This window comes from Eleutherodactylus coqui, chromosome 7 (assembly GCF_035609145.1).
Source record: "Eleutherodactylus coqui strain aEleCoq1 chromosome 7, aEleCoq1.hap1, whole genome shotgun sequence".
In the NCBI taxonomy this organism is placed as follows: Eukaryota; Metazoa; Chordata; class Amphibia; order Anura; family Eleutherodactylidae; genus Eleutherodactylus; species Eleutherodactylus coqui.
The window spans coordinates 184058450-184076830 of NC_089843.1; the positions used below are offsets into that span (position 1 = coordinate 184058450).

Genomic DNA, 18381 nt, shown 5'->3' on the forward strand with positions numbered 1-18381 from the left:
GAGAACGTAGCTTCCATCCGCGGGTGCAGCCTACGTATTGCTTACGTATCGCTGCTGTCCGCTGGTGGAGAAGAGAAGTCTGGGGAAATCCAGGCTTTGTTCATCTTGATGAGTGTAAGCCTGTCGGCACTGTCGGTTGACAGGTGGGTACGCTTATCCGTGATGATTCCCCCAGCCACACTAAACACACTCTCTGACAAGACGCTAGCCGCAGGACAAGCAAGCACCTCCAGGGCATACAGCGCGAGTTCAGGCCACGTGTCCAGCTTCGACACCCAGTAGTTGTAGGGGGCAGAGGCGTCATGGAGGACGGTCTACGTACTCCCTCACCATCCTTTTACAGTGCTCCCGCCGACTCAGCCTTGACTGGGGAGCGGTGACACACTCTTGCTGGGGAGCCATAAAGCTGGCAAAGGCCTTGGAGAATGTTCCCCTGCCTGCGCTGTACATGCTGCCTGATCTCTGCGCCTCCCCTGCTACCTGGCCCTCGGAACTGCGCCTTCTGCCACTAGCGCTGTCGGATGGGAAGTTTACCATCAGTTTGTCCACCAGCGCCCTGTGGTATAGCATCATTCTCGAACCCCTTTCCTCTTCGGGAATGAGAGTGCAAAGGCTCTCCTTATACCGTGGATCGAGCAGTGTGTACACCCAGTAATCCGTAGTGGCCAGAATGCGTGTAACGCGAGGGTCACGAGAAAGGCATCCTAACATGAAGTCAGCCATGTGTGCCAGGGTACCTGTACGCAACACATGGCTGTCCTCACTAGGAAGATCACTTTCAGGATCCTCCTCCTCCTCCTCTTCCTCCTCCTCAGGCCATACACGCTGAAAGGATGACAGCCCAGCAGCATGTGTACCCTCACCAGTGGGCCAAGCTGTCTCTTCCCCCTCCTCCTCATCCTCCTCATGCTCCTCCTCCTCCTCAACGCGCTGAGATATAGACAGGCGGGTGCTCTGACTATCCAGCGACATACTGTCTTCTCCCGGCTCTGTTTCCGAGCGCAAAGCGTCTGCCTTTATGCTTTGCAGGGAACTTCTCAAGATGCATAGCAGAGGAATGGTGACGCTAATGATTGCAGCATCGCCGCTCACCACCTGGGTAGACTCCTCAAATTTTCCAAGGACCTGGCAGATGGCTGCCAACCAGGGCCACTCTTCTGTAAATAATTGAGGAGGCTGACTCCCACTGCGCCGCGCAAGTTGGAGTTGGTATTCCACTATAGCTCTACGCTGCTCATAGAGCCTGGCCAACATGTGGAGCATAGAGTTCCACTGTGTGGGCACGTCGCACAGCAGTCGGTGCACTGGCAGATTAAACCTATGTTGCAGTGTCCGCAGGGTGGCAGCGTGCGTGTGGGATTTGCGGAAATGTGCGCAGAGCTGGCGCACCTTTCCGAGCAGGTATGACAAGTGGGGGTAGCTTTTCAGAAAGCGCTGAACCACCAAATTAAACACATGGGCCAGGCATGGCACGTGCGTGAGGCTGCCGAGCTGCAGAGCCGCCACCAGCTTACGGCCGTTGTCACACACGACCATGCCCGGTTGGAGGCTCAGCGGCGCAAGCCAGTGGTCGGTCTGCTCTGTCAGACCCTGCAGCAGTTCGTGGGCCGTCTGCCTCTTCTCTCCTAAGCTGAGTAGTTTCAGCACGGCCTGCTGACGCTTGCCCACCGCTGTGCTGCCACGCCGCGTGACACCGACTGCTGGCGACGTGCTGCTGACACATCTTGATTGCGAGACAGAGGTTGCGTTGGAGGAGGAGGAGGAAGGTGCTTTAGTGGAGGAAGCATACACCGCCGCAGATACCACCACCGAGCTGTGGCCCGCAATTCTGGGGGTGGGTAGGACGTGAGCGGTCCCAGGCTCTGACTCTGTCCCAGCCTCCACTAAATTCACCCAATGTGCCGTCAGGGAGATATAGTGGCCCTGCCCGCCTGTGCTTGTCCACGTGTCCGTTGTTAAGTGGACCTTGGGAGTAACCGCGTTGGTGAGGGCGCGTACAATGTTGCGGGAGACGTGGTCGTGCAGGGCTGGGACGGCACATCGGGAAAAGTAGTGGCGACTGGGAACCGAGTAGCGCGGGGCAGCCGCCGCCATCATGCTTTTGAAAGCCTCCGTTTCCACAAGCCTATACGGCAGCATCTCTAGGCTGATCAATTTTGCAATGTGCAAGTTTAACGCTTGAGCGTGCGGGTGCGTGGCGTCGTACTTGCGCTTGCGCTCAAACTGTGGCACTAGCGACGTCTGGACGCTGCGCTGAGAGACATTGCTGGATGGGGCCGAGGACAGCGGAGGTGAGGGTGTGGGTGCAGGCCAGGAGATGGTAGTGCCTGTGTCCTCAGAGGGGGGTTGGATCTCAGTGGCAGGTTGGGGCACAGGGGGAGAGGCAGTGGTGCAAACCGGAGGCGGTGAATGGGCATCGTCCCACCTTGTGGGGTGCTTGGCCATCATATGCCTGTGCATGCTGTTGGTGGTGCCTCCCCAGCTGATCTTGGCGCGACAAAGGTTGCACACCACTGTTCGTCGGTCGTCAGGCGTCTCTGTGAAAAACTGCCACACCGTAGAGCACCTTGACCTGTGCAGGGTGGCATGGCGCGAGGGGGCGCTTTGGGAAACAGTTGGTGGATTATTCGGTCTGGCCCTGCCTCTACCCCTGGCCACCGCACTGGCTCGGCCTGTGCCCACACCCTCACTTGGCCCTCCGCGTCCTCGGCCGCGTCCACGTCCTCTAGGCCTACCCCTACCCCTCAGCATGCTGTATTACAGGTGATTTGATTTCCCAGGCAGGAAATAAATTGGCGCAAGCCTGCAGGTCAAATATAATTTTTTTGCTTTTTTGCAAAGGGAAGGCCCCACTGCGTATATTCAATGAACAATACGTTTAATAACTGTGGTGTGGCCCTGAAAAAGTGTCACACAACTTTAGTGTAGCAGAGTTATTAACTCTGGCAGAGCAGGTATTTGCCAGTCAGGAAAGACAATGGCGCAAGCCTGCAGTAAACCGTAGCTGGTTGCGTCTGATTTTTGTACGTTGTCCACGCAGCACACACGTACACGGAGACCTTAGGACTGACACAGGCAGGCCAAATATAATTTCTTTTCCTTTTTTGCAAAGGGAAGGACCCACTGCGTATATTCAATGAACAATAACTTTTAGAACTGTAGTGTGGCCCTGAAAAAGTGACACACAACTTTAGTGTAGCAGAGTTATTAACTCTAGCAGAGCAGGTATTTGCCAGTCAGGAAAGACAATGGCGCAAGCCTGCAGTAAACCGTAGCTGGTTGCGTCTGATTTTTGTACGTTGTCCACGCAGCACACACGTACACGGAGACCTTAGGACTGACACAGGCAGGCCAAATATAATTTTTTCGCTTTTTTGCAAAGGGAAGGCCCCACTGCGTATATTCAATGAACAATACGTTTAATAACTGTGGTGTGGCCCTGAAAAAGTGTCACACAACTTTAGTGTAGCAGAGTTATTAACTCTGGCAGAGCAGGTATTTGCCAGTCAGGAAAGACAATGGCGCAAGCCTGCAGTAAACCGTAGCTGGTTGCGTCTGATTTTTGTACGTTGTCCATGCAGCACACACGTACACGGAGACCTTAGGACTGACACAGGCAGGCCAAATATAATTTTTTCACTTTTTTGCAAAGGGAAGGCCCCACTGCGTATATTCAATGAACAATACGTTTAATGACTGTGGTGTGGCCCTGAAAAAGTGTCACACATCTTTAGTGTAGCAGAGTTATTAACTCTGGCAGAGCAGGTATTTGCCAGTCAGGAAAGACAATGGCGCAAGCCTGCAGTAAACCGTAGCTGGTTGCGTCTGATTTTTGTACGTTGTCCACGCAGCACACACGTACACGGAGACCTTAGGACTGACACAGGCAGGCCAAATATAATTTTTTCGCTTTTTTGCAAAGGGAAGGCCCCACTGCGTATATTCAATGAACAATATGTTTAATAACTGTGGTGTGGCCCTGAAAAAGTGTCACACAACTTTAGTGTAGCAGAGTTATTAACTCTGGCAGAGCAGGTATTTGCCAGTCAGGAAAGACAATGGCGCAAGCCTGCAGTAAACCGTAGCTGGTTGCGTCTGATTTTTGTACGTTGTCCATGCAGCACACACGTACACGGAGACCTTAGGACTGACACAGGCAGGCCAAATATAATTTCTTTTCCTTTTTTGCAAAGGGAAGGACCCACTGCGTATATTCAATGAACAATAACTTTTAGAACTGTAGTGTGGCCCTGAAAAAGTGACACACAACTTTAGTGTAGCAGAGTTATTAACTCTAGCAGAGCAGGTATTTGCCAGTCAGGAAAGACAATGGCGCAAGCCTGCAGTAAACCGTAGCTGGTTGCGTCTGATTTTTGTACGTTGTCCACGCAGCACACACGTACAAGGAGACCTTAGGACTTACACAGGCAGGCCAAATATAATTTATTTTCCTTTTTTGCAAAGGGAAGGACCCACTGCGTATATTCAATGAACAATAACTTTTAGAACTGTAGTGTGGCCCTGAAAAAGTGACACACAACTTTAGTGTAGCAGAGTTATTAACTCTAGCAGAGCAGGTATTTGCCAGTCAGGAAAGACAATGGCGCAAGCCTGCAGTAAACCGTAGCTGGTTGCGTCTGATTTTTGTACGTTGTCCACGCAGCACACACGTACAAGGAGACCTTAGGACTTACACAGGCAGGCCAAATATAATTTATTTTCCTTTTTTGCAAAGGGAAGGACCCACTGCGTATATTCAATGAACAATAACTTTTAGAACTGTAGTGTGGCCCTGAAAAAGTGACACACAACTTTAGTGTAGCAGAGTTATTAACTCTAGCAGAGCAGGTATTTGCCAGTCAGGAAAGACAATGGCGCAAGCCTGCAGTAAACCGTAGCTGGTTGCGTCTGATTTTTGTACGTTGTCCACGCAGCACACACGTACACGGAGACCTTAGGACTGACACAGGCAGGCCAAATATAATTTCTTTTCCTTTTTTGCAAAGGGAAGGACCCACTGCGTATATTCAATGAACAATAACTTTTAGAACTGTAGTGTGGCCCTGAAAAAGTGACACACAACTTTAGTGTAGCAGAGTTATTAACTCTAGCAGAGCAGGTATTTGCCAGTCAGGAAAGACAATGGCGCAAGCCTGCAGTAAACCATAGCTGGTTGCGTCTGATTTTTGTACGTTGTCCACGCAGCACACACGTACACGGAGACCTTAGGACTGACACAGGCAGGCCAAATATAATTTCTTTTCCTTTTTTGCAAAGGGAAGGACCCACTGCGTATATTCAATGAACAATAACTGTGTTGTGGCCCTGCCTACACAATTCTGTCCCTGTAGCATCAATGGAGGGTGCAATGCTCTGCACAGACGATTTTTAGAAAAACAAAAATATGCAACACTGCTAACAGCAGCCAGCACAGTACTGCACACGGATAGAAGTGGCCCTAGAAAGGACCGTTGAGGTTCTTGAAGGCTACACTCACTCCTAACACTCTCCCTGCCTATGCACCACTTCTGTCCCTAATGCCGGGTGCAATGCTCTGCACTGCCGATTTTGAGAAAAAAAAATAAAAAAACACTGCTAGCAGCAGCCTGCACACAGGTAGATGTGGCCCTAAGAAGGACCTTTAGGGTTCTTGAAGCCTACACTGACTCCTAACGCTCTCCCTACAGCAGCACCAGCACGATAGTACTTTCCCTCAGCTAACTCACAAGGCATGTGTGGCGAGCCGCGGGAGGGGCCGACTTTTATACTCGGGTGACATCTGATCTTCCCAGCCACTCACTGCAGGGGGGTGGTATAGGGCTTGAACGTCACAGGGGGAAGTTGTAATGCCTTCCCTGTCTTTCAATTGGCCAGAAAAGCGCGCTAACGTCTCAGAGAGGAAACTGAAAGTAACCAGAACACAGCGTGGTGCTCGTTACGAGTAACGAGCATCCCGAACACCCTAATATTCGCACGAATATCAAGCTCGGACGAGTACGTTCGCTCATCTCTAGTTACCAATAAAATAAAATGTGTTTCATGAAATTATGCTATTGGAAATTTTCTTTATATTGTATACTCACACCATTGAATTGGCAAATAGGCAAATATACATATACACTCTTTGTAAAAAAAATCAAGCCCCTAGAAGAAGTTGTCATTTTGCTGCAAAATTCGGCATACAGTTCCATCTCATGCAGATATGCAAATGATTAGAGTTGTGGTGTGATTAGATGAACGGTCTTGTCACCTATGTAACAGTATACAGGGCAGCGCTCCAATGTTGGAGTCTGTTCTGCATATGTAGCGCTGTCTTGTATACATGCATATGCAGAACAGCCTCTGACATCGGAGCACTGTCCTGCATAGTGTTAGACACATGTGTCAGACCTCATCCAACATCGCAGCTATGCAGGGAAATCCTAATATCGAATGAGGGCAGACACTGGATTGCAAGGGATAAAGTATCACTACACTCCACTGGGCATAATGGTGCGGGGTCTGAAACACTGTCTGAACACCATTCTGTGACATTGCCCTTAACCCTTTCCAATCCATTTATTTTTTCTCACCCATTCTCCCCAGCTCCAAATAAATTGGAGCTGGGAGAATGGGTGAGAAAAAATACATTTTCCCTGCACCCTCCTGATCTGACAGAGTTCAGGAGGGTGCAGGGAGGGACCTGCTTACCTGACCGGCGTCTTGTGCATTCTCCTTCTGCCTCCCGGCTCGGCGATCATGTGACCGCTGGGGTCAGGTGACACCTGGCGGTCACATGATCGCCGGGTCGGGAGACAGAAGGAGAATGCACAAGACGCTGGTCAGGTAAGCAGGTCCTTGCACGGTGCAGGCTCCCGGATCGGCGTTCATGTGACCGCCGGGGGTCAGGTAACACCGGCGGTCACATGATCGCCGGCCGGACTCTATGCATTGCATAGCGCTAATTGAGCGCTATGTAATGTATAAAGAAGTGGGCAGAAAGGGTTAAAAACCCTTTCTGCCTTCTCCTCGGGGGTCCTCGATGACGACCAGTAAAGGAGTGCATCTGCACCCGATGTGCCTGACGATCGGGTGCAGATCCACTCCTGCACTGCAGTGTCGGGCCTGCCCCGACATCGGAGCTGTGGAGGAAAATGATGATGTCGGGGCAGGCCCGACATTGGACTGGAAAGGGTTAATCCATAGAAAATACATAGGCAAGTGTTTGAATTTAGCATTATAATAGTTTAATGCAAAGGACTGAAAAAGGAAAGCACTCTGATTTTAGGGAATTGCTGTTTTTGTAACAATCATATATATCGCATTGCCAATGTAGTTCCAATATACAAAAAGGGGACCAAAAGTGAGCCTGGTAACTACAGGCCGGTAAGTCTCACTTCAGTAACTGGAAAAATATTCAAGGATTTCTGAGAGACACCATCGTACAATACCTCAAGGAGAACAACGGAATAACTCCTTACCAGTATGGGTTCATGAGGGGGTGATCATGTCAAACCAATCTAATCAATTTCTACGATGAAGTAAGCTATAGGCTGGACCTGGGAGAGTCTATTGATCTTGTATACCTGGACTTCTATAAAGCATTTAACACTGTGCCGCATAATAGGCTAATATATAAAATGAGACAGCTCGGATTGGGTGAAAACATATGTATCTGGGTAAAGAATTGGCTCAGAGATGGAAAGCAGAGGGTGATAATAAATGGTTCATACTTTGATTGGGCTACCGTCGTTAGCGGGGTGCCACAGGGCTCAGTATTAGGCCCCATTCTGTTCAATATATTTATCAATGACCTCATAGAGGGGCTGCACAGTAAAATATCAATATTTGCAGATGACACAAAATTATACAAGATAATTAATGAAACGGAGGACTTGTCTTCATTCGGCCTAGCATACTATGTTACTATGTTAGAGTTTAAACTAAATATTAACTCTTAAGACACTATTAATACACTTACCTAATCTTCCAGTATGCTGCTCCACCAAATATTACCAGGACAAGAAGAATTACTATTATTGTAATGGCAGCCACACTTCCTGTTTAAAGCATGAAACAAGATCACAGATTAATAAATATAGAGAAGTTACGGTTCACATACTAATAAAACTGTGCAATATAAACTTCCTAGATTTCAACAAATGATGGGTATTAACATAAATCCTATTGGTAAAAACAACCACAGCCAAAATGTAAGACTGCTGTTCAAAATCTGCACATTGTAGAGCAAACATAATGTGGCATAATGCTAGCCAGAACAATCCATGCGATGTTAAATAAAAAAAGGTAAAGGCCCCCTGGTGTATGTATTGACTCATGACCGACTCCTAGGCTTTATTGGTACAATTTTTGGGTGCATATATTGTATTGTAAAACTTTTATGAATTTTTTTGGAGAGCAGGGAGACAAAACACATCAGAATTCTGACAAGTTTTCCTGGCAGACTGATTTTTACCCTCCAGCAAGCTGGGTGCTTATTTTGCTGGCCTCAAGGGGTTGGATGGCTGGCTCAACCCTGAGCCAGCTTCCTGAAGCAAGCAGGGATTGAACCCGCAACCTTCAGGTTGTGAGCCTTAACACTCTCTGCCACATGAGGCCCCTGTATAAATAAGAGAAAAGTATTAGAGAGGTGACACATTTATTAACCAACCAGAAAAAAATATATATATGCAAACTTTCAAGGCTACTTAATGTCCCTTCATCAGTCTCGAAGAGGCCTAATAGGCTTGAAAGCTTGCATATGTAATTTTCCTGCAATGGTCCCTGTTACGCCACACAACGTCAGCATGATAGTTGCTGTAAGACATGCCCAGGATTTACAATACATATAATGTAAGTATATTGAGCGCCTTTATGAGATTTCCCTGAACACATTACATCATATTATGTCTAGTGCAGAGGTTGCGGCGATCAAATAAGGTAGCACAATGTTGAGGCATTGTGAAAGAGCCGCTGAGGTATCACTCGGCGTAAGGATCAACACAACGGACGCTAGGATATGGCTCTAGGATGCGATCTTGTAGAAACGCCCTAGATACACAGGAGTGCACTGTGATTGGTGCAGCGGTTGCTAGGATACGACATGCTGGCGTGGTCACAGGTTGTTGAGGGAGTGACTGAACGTAGGGAACGCGATGACGTCATCAGGAAGTCGGCGCAGGCGCGCTGCTCCCACGGAGACGCTGGAGATGGAAGCAGAGGCTTTGGTGATGGCGTACCCAGTCGGGGAGGAGGACTCTGGATCCTTGGTTGTCCTGGATTGGACACAGGAGCAGCTACGGCGCAGCTGGCAGCTGATTAAGTGGTAGGAGGAACAATCTGGTAACCAATGTTATGCCTGTATTCTCCTTGTTTTAAACTATTTAAGGGGGGTTGTGGTTTTTTGTAACATGCTTGACAAAGGCTGTTTGTGACGGCCGAAACGTTGCGTGCTTACTGAGGATGGAATAAAGAAAAAAATACCTGTTTTATTGCACCTGAATGCTTCTGCTGCCATTTTTGGATAAACTTTGGGAATTGATTGGAAGATTTGGATCCGTCTCCTGATTAACGGCTGTGCAGGGAAAGCCTCCCCTTGGATAAGGGTTTGCTGTAGTGCTGCGGGTGCTTGAGTGTGTTTTGGAGTAACCAATGAAGGTGTAACTTCTGTATCACTTTTCTCTTTTTATACAAAAGTATCTAACATCACGTAGATCCGCATACTGAAATCCACAGCAGTCATATAAGTGTATCTATTGCATATTAAAATGTTCTAGTAATGCCAGCCACAGCAATGCTGGGGGTGTTTGGCTGTATTTCTCTCCAACTGACCTTGAAAGGTTACTCTAGTACTTTAAAGGGAACCTGTCACCTTGTGTCATCCATGAAACACCTGGCGAAACTGTTTAACACCCTTAAGGGCACAGTGTATTTTGGCGTTTAGGGCGCAACACTCTTTTGGGGATTTTCATCTCCACTTTTCAAAAGCCGTGGCTGTTTTATTTTTCCGACATGGCCAATATAGGGGCTTGTTTTTTTGCATGGCAAACTGTAGTTTTTATTGGGACCCTTTTTGGGTGCATATATTGTATTGTAAAACTTTTATGAATTTTTTTTGAGGGCAGGGAGACAAACACATCAATTCTGACATTGATTTTCTTTTTTTACTACATTAATCATGTAGTATAAATAACATGATAATTTTTCTGCGGGCTGGTATTATTTAAACGATACCAAAATTACTATTTTTTTTAGGTTTTTCTACTTTTGCACAATAAAAATTCTTTTTACTGGAAATAATTATATTTTTACATTGTCACAATTTAATTTTCATTATGAAGCTCTGTGAGGGCTTGTTAATGTTGTGATGAGCTATACTTTTTATTAGTAGCATTTTGGGGTACATAGGTTTTTTGATCACTTTAAGGGTGAACACCCACTTGCGTCTTTTAACACTGCGATATCACTGCGTATATCACTTTAGGAGTTTGTGCCCCTGCTGGAGGGTTACGGCTTTCGTTACTTTTACAGTTAGGCTTATATTATTAGGTGTAAACAGCTAATAATGCAACCCTTACACTCGAACTACCCCTAACCCACCAGCACAGGCACAAACTCCCTCCACGCTGCTGTCGGCCTCTGAGCTGTGCTGCCTGTTATTACTTGGGGGGGGGGTGTTAATATTACTACTGGGGCCGCAATAGGGGTCACTATGACTACTGGGGCAGCAATAGGGGGGGTCGGTATTACTACTGGGGTCGCTATGACTACTGGGGCAGCAATAGGGGTCGCTATTACTACTGGGGTCGCTTTTACTACTGGGATCTCTATTAATACTGGGGTCGCAATAGGGGTCGCTATTACTACTGGGGCCACAAAAGGGCTCGCTATTACTACTGGGGCCGTAATAGGGGTCGCTATTACTACTGGGGCTGCAATAGGGGTCACTATTACTCCTAGGGCCTCAATAGGGGTCGCTATTACTACTGGGGCCGCAATAGGGGTCACTATTATTCCTTGGGCCGCAATAGGGGTCGCTATTACTACTGGCGCCGCAATAGGGATCGCTATTACTACTGGCACGACAATAGGGGTCGATATTACTACTGGTGCCGCAATAGGGGTCGCTATTACTACTGGCACCACAATAGGGGTCGCTATTACTACTGGTGCCGCAATAGGGGGTCGCTATTACTACTGGCGCCACAATAAGGGTCGCGATTACTACTGGCACCACAATAGGTGTCGCTATTACTACTGGCGCCTCAATAGGGTCGGTATTACTACTGGCCCCACAATAGGGGTCGCTATTACTACTGGCGCTGCAATAGGGGTCGCTATTACTACTGGCGCTGCAATAGGGGTCGCTATTACTACTGGCGCTGCAATAGGGGTCGCTATTACTACTGGTGTCACAATAGTGGTCGCTATTACTACTGGCCCCACAATAGTGTTCACTATCACTACTGGGGTCGCTATTACTACTGGGGCAGCAATGGGTATTGCTATCACTGCTGGGGCCGCAATAGGAGTTGTTATTACTACTGGAGTTGTTATTACTACTGGGGTCGCTATTACTACTGGGGCCACAATAGGAGTCGCTATTACTACTGGAGTCGCTATTACTACTTGGGCCGCAATAGGGGGTCAACTATTACTGGCGGGGCCGCAATAATTACTACAGAGGCCACTGTGGGGGTCACCATTACCGCCAGGGGCACCAATATAGGGGGTTGCCATTACTGCCGGGGCCACCAATATAGGGGGTCACTATTATCGCCGGGGCCACCAATATAGGGGGTCACCATTACTGCCGGGGCAACTAACATAGGGGATCGCCATTACCACAGGGGCCACCAATAAAAGGGGTTGCTTTTACTACCGGGGCCACAAATATAGGGGGTAGCTATTACTAGTGGGCCACAATATAGGGGTTCGCTATTACTACTGGGGCCACCAACATGGGGGTGAGACACTATTACTACACAGTGCGGATTAGTTGTGGAATTTATAGTACCTGTAGCAGCAGTTCTGTAATCTTTTAATACACTTTTTGTATCTTTCTGAGGTGGATCTTCAGGATCAGAGGATCGGTTTGCCTGCTGAGGGGACAGAGGTAAAGGGGGCAATTAAATACCTCTGGAATGCCGAGTCGGAGGCAGACAGGGCAGTCACTGGTCTGAAATGCAAGTCCTCATGATCTGCAGGTCACATGGCAAATGTTTAGCCCACCTGGCGCTGCTTGAACTTTACTTTACAAATTAAGGAAGTCTTCAGCATCAGTGGTACCGATCCCAGATGTTAGAGGGGTCACATTAGCTATCAGTTCCTGACCAATTAAAGACGCAGAGATAGTTTTTACTCTGTAGGAGCCACGTCTCTAGCACACAAGACGCCAGAAGCACTGAGCTCTGTGCAACCACCCAGTCTTAAGCCAATTATTCAATAGGTATCCCTTCACTACCACCCCATCTTCATCATGTGACACCCCCTTGAGCGTGGGAATCGGTACTGCGAGTGCTTAAAGGCACAGAGGCTTAATATCAAGTTTCACAACAAAGTAACAAATAAACAATATAAACAGCCGAGGGTTACCTCAAACCCCCCCCCCCCACCACCTTCCTCCTTATATCTCTGCAAGTGAATGGAAACCTCCACTGTCTATGATGCATATAGGTGATGTTTAAGTGATGATCCCAGAGGTCCTGAACAGAGGAGCTTCACTTTAAAGCACCATATAAACACAAACATTTGCGAGAGTCCATTCTACACTCTGCTATTTCTCTAATCTACTTTTATTTACTCATAGCAGTTGAAAAATATGTGGCCATTCTAATTGTCTGGTCATTCTAATTTTCTAGTAATTCATTTAGGCAGCAGTCCAGCTCATCTCTTGTGGAGCCGTCCACTTATCATTAATACAAGTAAGGATAATATCAATTGCTATGATTGCTTCGTGCCAGGTTTCCTTTCAAGATTGCAGTGAATTGTGAGACGCTCCATGAAATGTTTCACTGCTGACTCATCCTGTCACTGTGTCCTGCGGGATAAGAGGTGGCATTCGCCTTGTGTCCTCTTAGCAATATCCAGAAAGAACAGTTACACAACTAAAGAACTTTCTCAACCCTTATTATATGCAATAAAATCATTTAATCTACTGTACAAAAATATTATTTCTCAGTCTGCTAGACTTAGTTCTCAGGAACTGTTCATAGTCAGGGGTTTTCAAAGACTATGTACAACTTCGCAACCATTTTTTTCCTTTTTGCTCCAATATTATCTAAAAAGCAAAAATTAAGCAACTTGTTAAACTACTAATGACGACCTGTCCGTCCGTGCGTGGGTTTGTGAGTGACTTACATGCTCCGCCCCTGATCATATGATGGTGATGTCATCAAAGGTCCTTCATCCCCAGTGAGGGAGTTACATGCTCCGTCCCTGATCACGTGACAGTGACATCATCACAGGTCCTATACGCACACGACTGCTGTCCGGCTAACTGTTCATTAGTATTCCATAGCAACTGAGGCCGCAGGGGGTTTGTAGTCCATCTGTAATCTGCACAAGGATGCAAGACCTTTGATGAGGTCACCTTCGTGTGATCAGGGGCGGAGCATGTAAATCATTCACTCGGGATGAGCGTCAATGTCATGTAATCAAGGGCGGTGCATGACAGTGATGTCATCACACGTCCTTTATCTCCACTGCTGTGATGCTTCTGATCCCTGTTGTATGGAATGAACAATGTATGTAGCAGTGCTGCGTGCGTGTGACATGCCAGTAGCACAGCTGTGTGGTGCATTTCACCACCAGAAACACTGGTACTATAATTGCCTAATAACTACTAGTCTTTTAAAAATGACCTACTGGCTTGTGTCTGCAGCTCATCTGTGTCTCCATAGTAAAAAGTTCCAAACGAACCAGAAGGAGGAAAAAAAAGAAGATCTGTTGCAATCCACTACCATAGAGACACAGAGGTTTGCATAGCAAATATAGACACCAAACAATAAGAAATTGTTAATTAACTATTTGCAAAGTTTCTTTTTTTAAAATTTTAGATAGATTGCAAAAAAAAAAGGTTTCAGAAGTGGACATAACTTTTAATTTGGTTACCATTGAGTAATTTTAAGCTTTTCCAATGTACACAAAATATCTGAAATAGATCACTCGCCATTAGTAAATCTACCCTGTTACACAATGTTGGCAACTATGGTATTCAGGAAATACGTTGAGCAATGCCGAAGTAGTTGCAAATGAAAGGATAAGGAAGTTTCAATCTGGGCTCACATTGCTGCCCTCAGGTATTTGTCCTGTGCCATCTCTTACACCCAGCTCTTACTTGTTGTGATTCTCCATGGGCTGAGACAAAATCATAACTTATTGGGTGTGTCCACCTTTGAACTAATTTACATCTAATTATAATTAATCTATATACAAAGTTGAGTAATTTTCTGAATACATTATTTTTTTAAATTGATCACATTTTTTAGGCAATATTCACATTATGCCATCATGTCAAGTCTTCTTGCATAATGTTTGCAAAACCACAGCAGAAAGTATGATCTGACAACACCACATGGATATTCTCTCATAGTCCAGAGCTATGTTCACTTGTTATCAGTGGAAACAGTCAACAAGCTTGTTGTCGGACAGATCTCTTAAGGCTTAAACAGATGACTTCGTTTTTGTCACGTTTTATAGGCGTGAAAATCACACCCATAAAATGTGACAAAATGAAGCTATTGATTTTAATGGTTTCATTTCCCTAAGGGGATTCTTGCTCCATATCACTACACACAAGAAAACATAGGCCTATTTTTCTGTTTTGTTATTTTTTGCGTGCAATAGCACCAAGTTTGATCATTTAAAAAAATATACTTTCGAAGGGTTAATGCGAAAATAGGCCCCGTAGCGGCGAGCGTATTTGTGCATGTGCCCGTCTAATGAAGCCCTAAGAGCTTAGATGAGCCCTGTCCTCCACATGGTGAACCACTGTTTGTGGTGACTCAATGCTCAAATGAAGGGTAGTCTTGATCTGCTTTATGATGCCATACATGGATATGTCCTAACTATTGATTACAAACTGCAGACAGTAGCTCAGGTATGAATGGATATCTCCCAACATTTGAATCCCCACTCATTGACATAAATCATGCTCCAATCTCCACAGAAACACCTGCAAAACTATCCAAAAAATGCACAATTGCACAAAACCATAAATTAAGCTCCTTGTAAGGCAATCCTGCAGTAAAACGAGCCATTTGAGAATTATGGGATTGGTATTTGCACTGCAGTTTCTTCAAGTTGTAGTCGAACTGGATACTAAAAAAAACACAAATTTCTGTTCCCCCAATGCTGCAGACCAGGGGTGCATAACCTGCAGCCCTGGGGCCATATGCTGCTGCCATTTTCTGTGGTCCCAACCATCCACTGAAGTGCTTGTGTGTGGCTGCTCACGTTTCGTTTCCATGCTCAGACACAAGGACAGGTAGGTATTTAAGGTCAATATGTAGCCATCTTTTGGTCCTCCAGATATCAGGAGAATTGGGTAACTTGACTCCCGTTTGTCACTCCAAAAAGAGTATATATGAGTGTGAGAAGTTGCCATTTACACATGTGGCTCTCTCCATTGTAGTTTATGGGAGTTGTGAAATGCCACAACAGCCATAATCTACAATGGAGATATCTAGACAACATGCATGCATGGCCTCCTCAACTCTGTAGACAAGGCCACCATTCTCCCAATAGATGGAATAGAAGCTGCGCCTTTCAGACATTTATGACATTTTTTTTTCGATACACCATAAATACCTCGTATGGCTTTTTTTGATTCCAGCCCTTGAGAGTTATTTTGTGGTAGCTGGGATTTGGATAAGAAAGAATTAACGCAAGTAAGCTGGTGGGTGATGTAAAAAGGAGAGCGGAAGTATGCCTATTTAGGGCAGGAAGGGAGACAGCAATTGTAGGGTTAAAGAGTTACTGCATCTGTAGTAAAATATAACCAATCAATTTGTTTTTTAATAATGAAGGAATGTCTTTGTGTGGATTGTCTAAGGGAATAGGTTTCCTTTTCTTCTTGGTTTAGTCTTGGGAAACGATTCCACTGAACACATGTCTACCGATACAATTAATTGTCTATGCCTTCTGAAGAAACAGCCTGGGTATCATTGGACCCTACAACATTCCAATATGAAAAGATGGTCCTCGGAGCAGAAGAAGTTGTACATCCTTGCTGTAGACAGAATCTTGAATACAGCAAAGCATGATGGGTCCATAAAAAGTAATTCAGGATCTCTCAAGACTTTTTATAATAAACTGTTGCTAATGCTATATTAATACATAGAAGGTCAATTACATCCATATATAAAAAGCTATTTAAATGTTAGCAATCTCTCTACAGTTGAAGGAACTTTCATCCATTACTATAAGTTCCTGAGGTGTCTGCTAGTCTGCAGCAAACTATCTGATGTTGTCAAGGTTTATCATTTATTAAAGCTGCTTGCGGTAATTATAATGAATCATCTGTCCTTACTGCCTTTCTATCCACGCTGATCTTTAGCTCACATTGGAGACAACAGCTCATTTGCTTGAGTTGCAAGTAAATTAATTTCCCTCGTGTTCCAGAGATGAGCAGGTAAGGCTTCTCGCTTGGCTAGATGAAAGATCAGTTTTCATGATGTATTACATTACACAGCCTGCAAAATGATATGAGGATCTTCAAGATACTCCCTCGCTGTGTTATGTAACTGCTGCCTTGGACAAGGCTTCATAACTGTTCCTTAAGGAGAAAAGTAATATTAAGGGATATTCATACACAGCAGATTTGTATCGGAAATTCCTGTGCCTGAAAATCAGTTCTTTTCATCTGAATGGGGTGTTTTGGTGGCAAGCGGGTAGACTTCTGCAGTCCTCTGTCTACATAAATGCAGCAGGGGAAATTCTCATTGGTTGCTTTAAAAATCCTGAGAACAGTAGTGCCAAGACTGAGCCTTGTATGGTGAACAACAAGAAAGGTGTGACGCATAGGACATCATCCCGTACTGAGCATACCCAAACTACTAAATATCCGAGGGTTATAGCACTATTAGATGTTAATCCTGAGAATATAACCTTCATTATGTTTCAATAAAACCACCCAACAACAGAAAAATCTGAATTAAAATGAGGATCCATATGAGAAGCCAAGAGCAACAGCCATAAACTGTCTCATCCTATCTTGGCATATATGTGTATTCACTATCCAAGTAGCTCAAGTCTATATAGGGTCTCCTATTAAGCTGTGCTAAGTCATTCATAGTAAATAGGAGCTGCTCAAACATTAGGCAGCTCCTGTTTACACAGGTCAATAGTAATTTTTAGTTCTGCTCAAAAATCAAGCGACTCCGGGGGCGTGGCTTAGAGAGGCACCAAGATGGAAGTTTTTGCATAGGCTCCGTCTAGAACAGGACTCTAAGCAACATCAAAGCGACTCCAGAAGAACAAAAAATACACCACAAGCTGCAGGAACCTACCAGGAACCCAGCAATGGCAACAAGGAGGAGAACAACAAAAGTTAAACCTGCCAGGCTGGAGGATTTCTTCCCAGCACGCAGCCCCCCCTCTGACATGGCACCGGAGGACGTGCTGGCCGACAGCTCACAGACAGCTGAGGTGCAGGAGGCTCCGATCCCAGCTAACAAAGGTGAGCGAGGGGACACTGCAGAGGGGATAGAGGAGACAGGAAAAGAGATAGGAGCAAGCAACCCTCCCCTGATAGAAGACAGCATAAAGCGCTCTAAGGGAGATAAGATGGCTTCGGACACGCTGTCACTGAGTGCCCCCTCCCCCACAAGCAGTCCCGAGAAGCAGAGGCAGAGAATGTCAGATAACACATGCATAGAAGCCCCTGAAGTTCCTGCAAATGCTCAAAATAGCAAGAAGGAGAGCGGGCTAGCTAATCTATCAGCCTCAGATAAGCCAGCCTCAGAGTTATATATTAAAGAGATAGTACTAGCTCTGAGAGAAACTATACAACTAGATCTAAAAAGCCTAACATCTCATGTTGACACTTCAGTTCAAGAGGTTAACAACCGTATAGAAAAAACAGAAACAAAAATGGGAGAGATAGTTAAATCCCACAACTCCTTGATTGATGCCCACTACGAATTAGAGGGGACTGTTGCCAAACTACAACAAAAATTAACGGATCTTGAGGACAGAAATAGACGTAACAACGTCAAACTGCGAGGTGTCTCAGAAAAAATCTCCAACTCTGAAATAAAGGGATTTATCACACGATTCCTTAAAAAGATCCTCCCGAACATCCCAGAACAGGAGCTGCAGATAGACAGAGCCCACAGACTCCCCCTCCCAAAGTTTCTCAAGGAAAATACACCTAGAGACATCACAGTACGCATACATCAC

General features: G+C 45.8%; 1 protein-coding gene across 1 annotated transcript in view; it reads right to left on the bottom strand.

Annotated features, from left to right (window-relative positions):
* Positions 1 to 18381, bottom strand: part of PARM1 (prostate androgen-regulated mucin-like protein 1) — a 112343-nt gene that overhangs the window by 11689 nt on the left and 82273 nt on the right. Inside the window, exon 3 of the mRNA XM_066574079.1 lies at positions 7961 to 8039. Within this exon, the coding sequence (XP_066430176.1) occupies positions 7961 to 8039 (79 nt within the window). The remainder of the gene's footprint in view (positions 1 to 7960; positions 8040 to 18381) is intronic.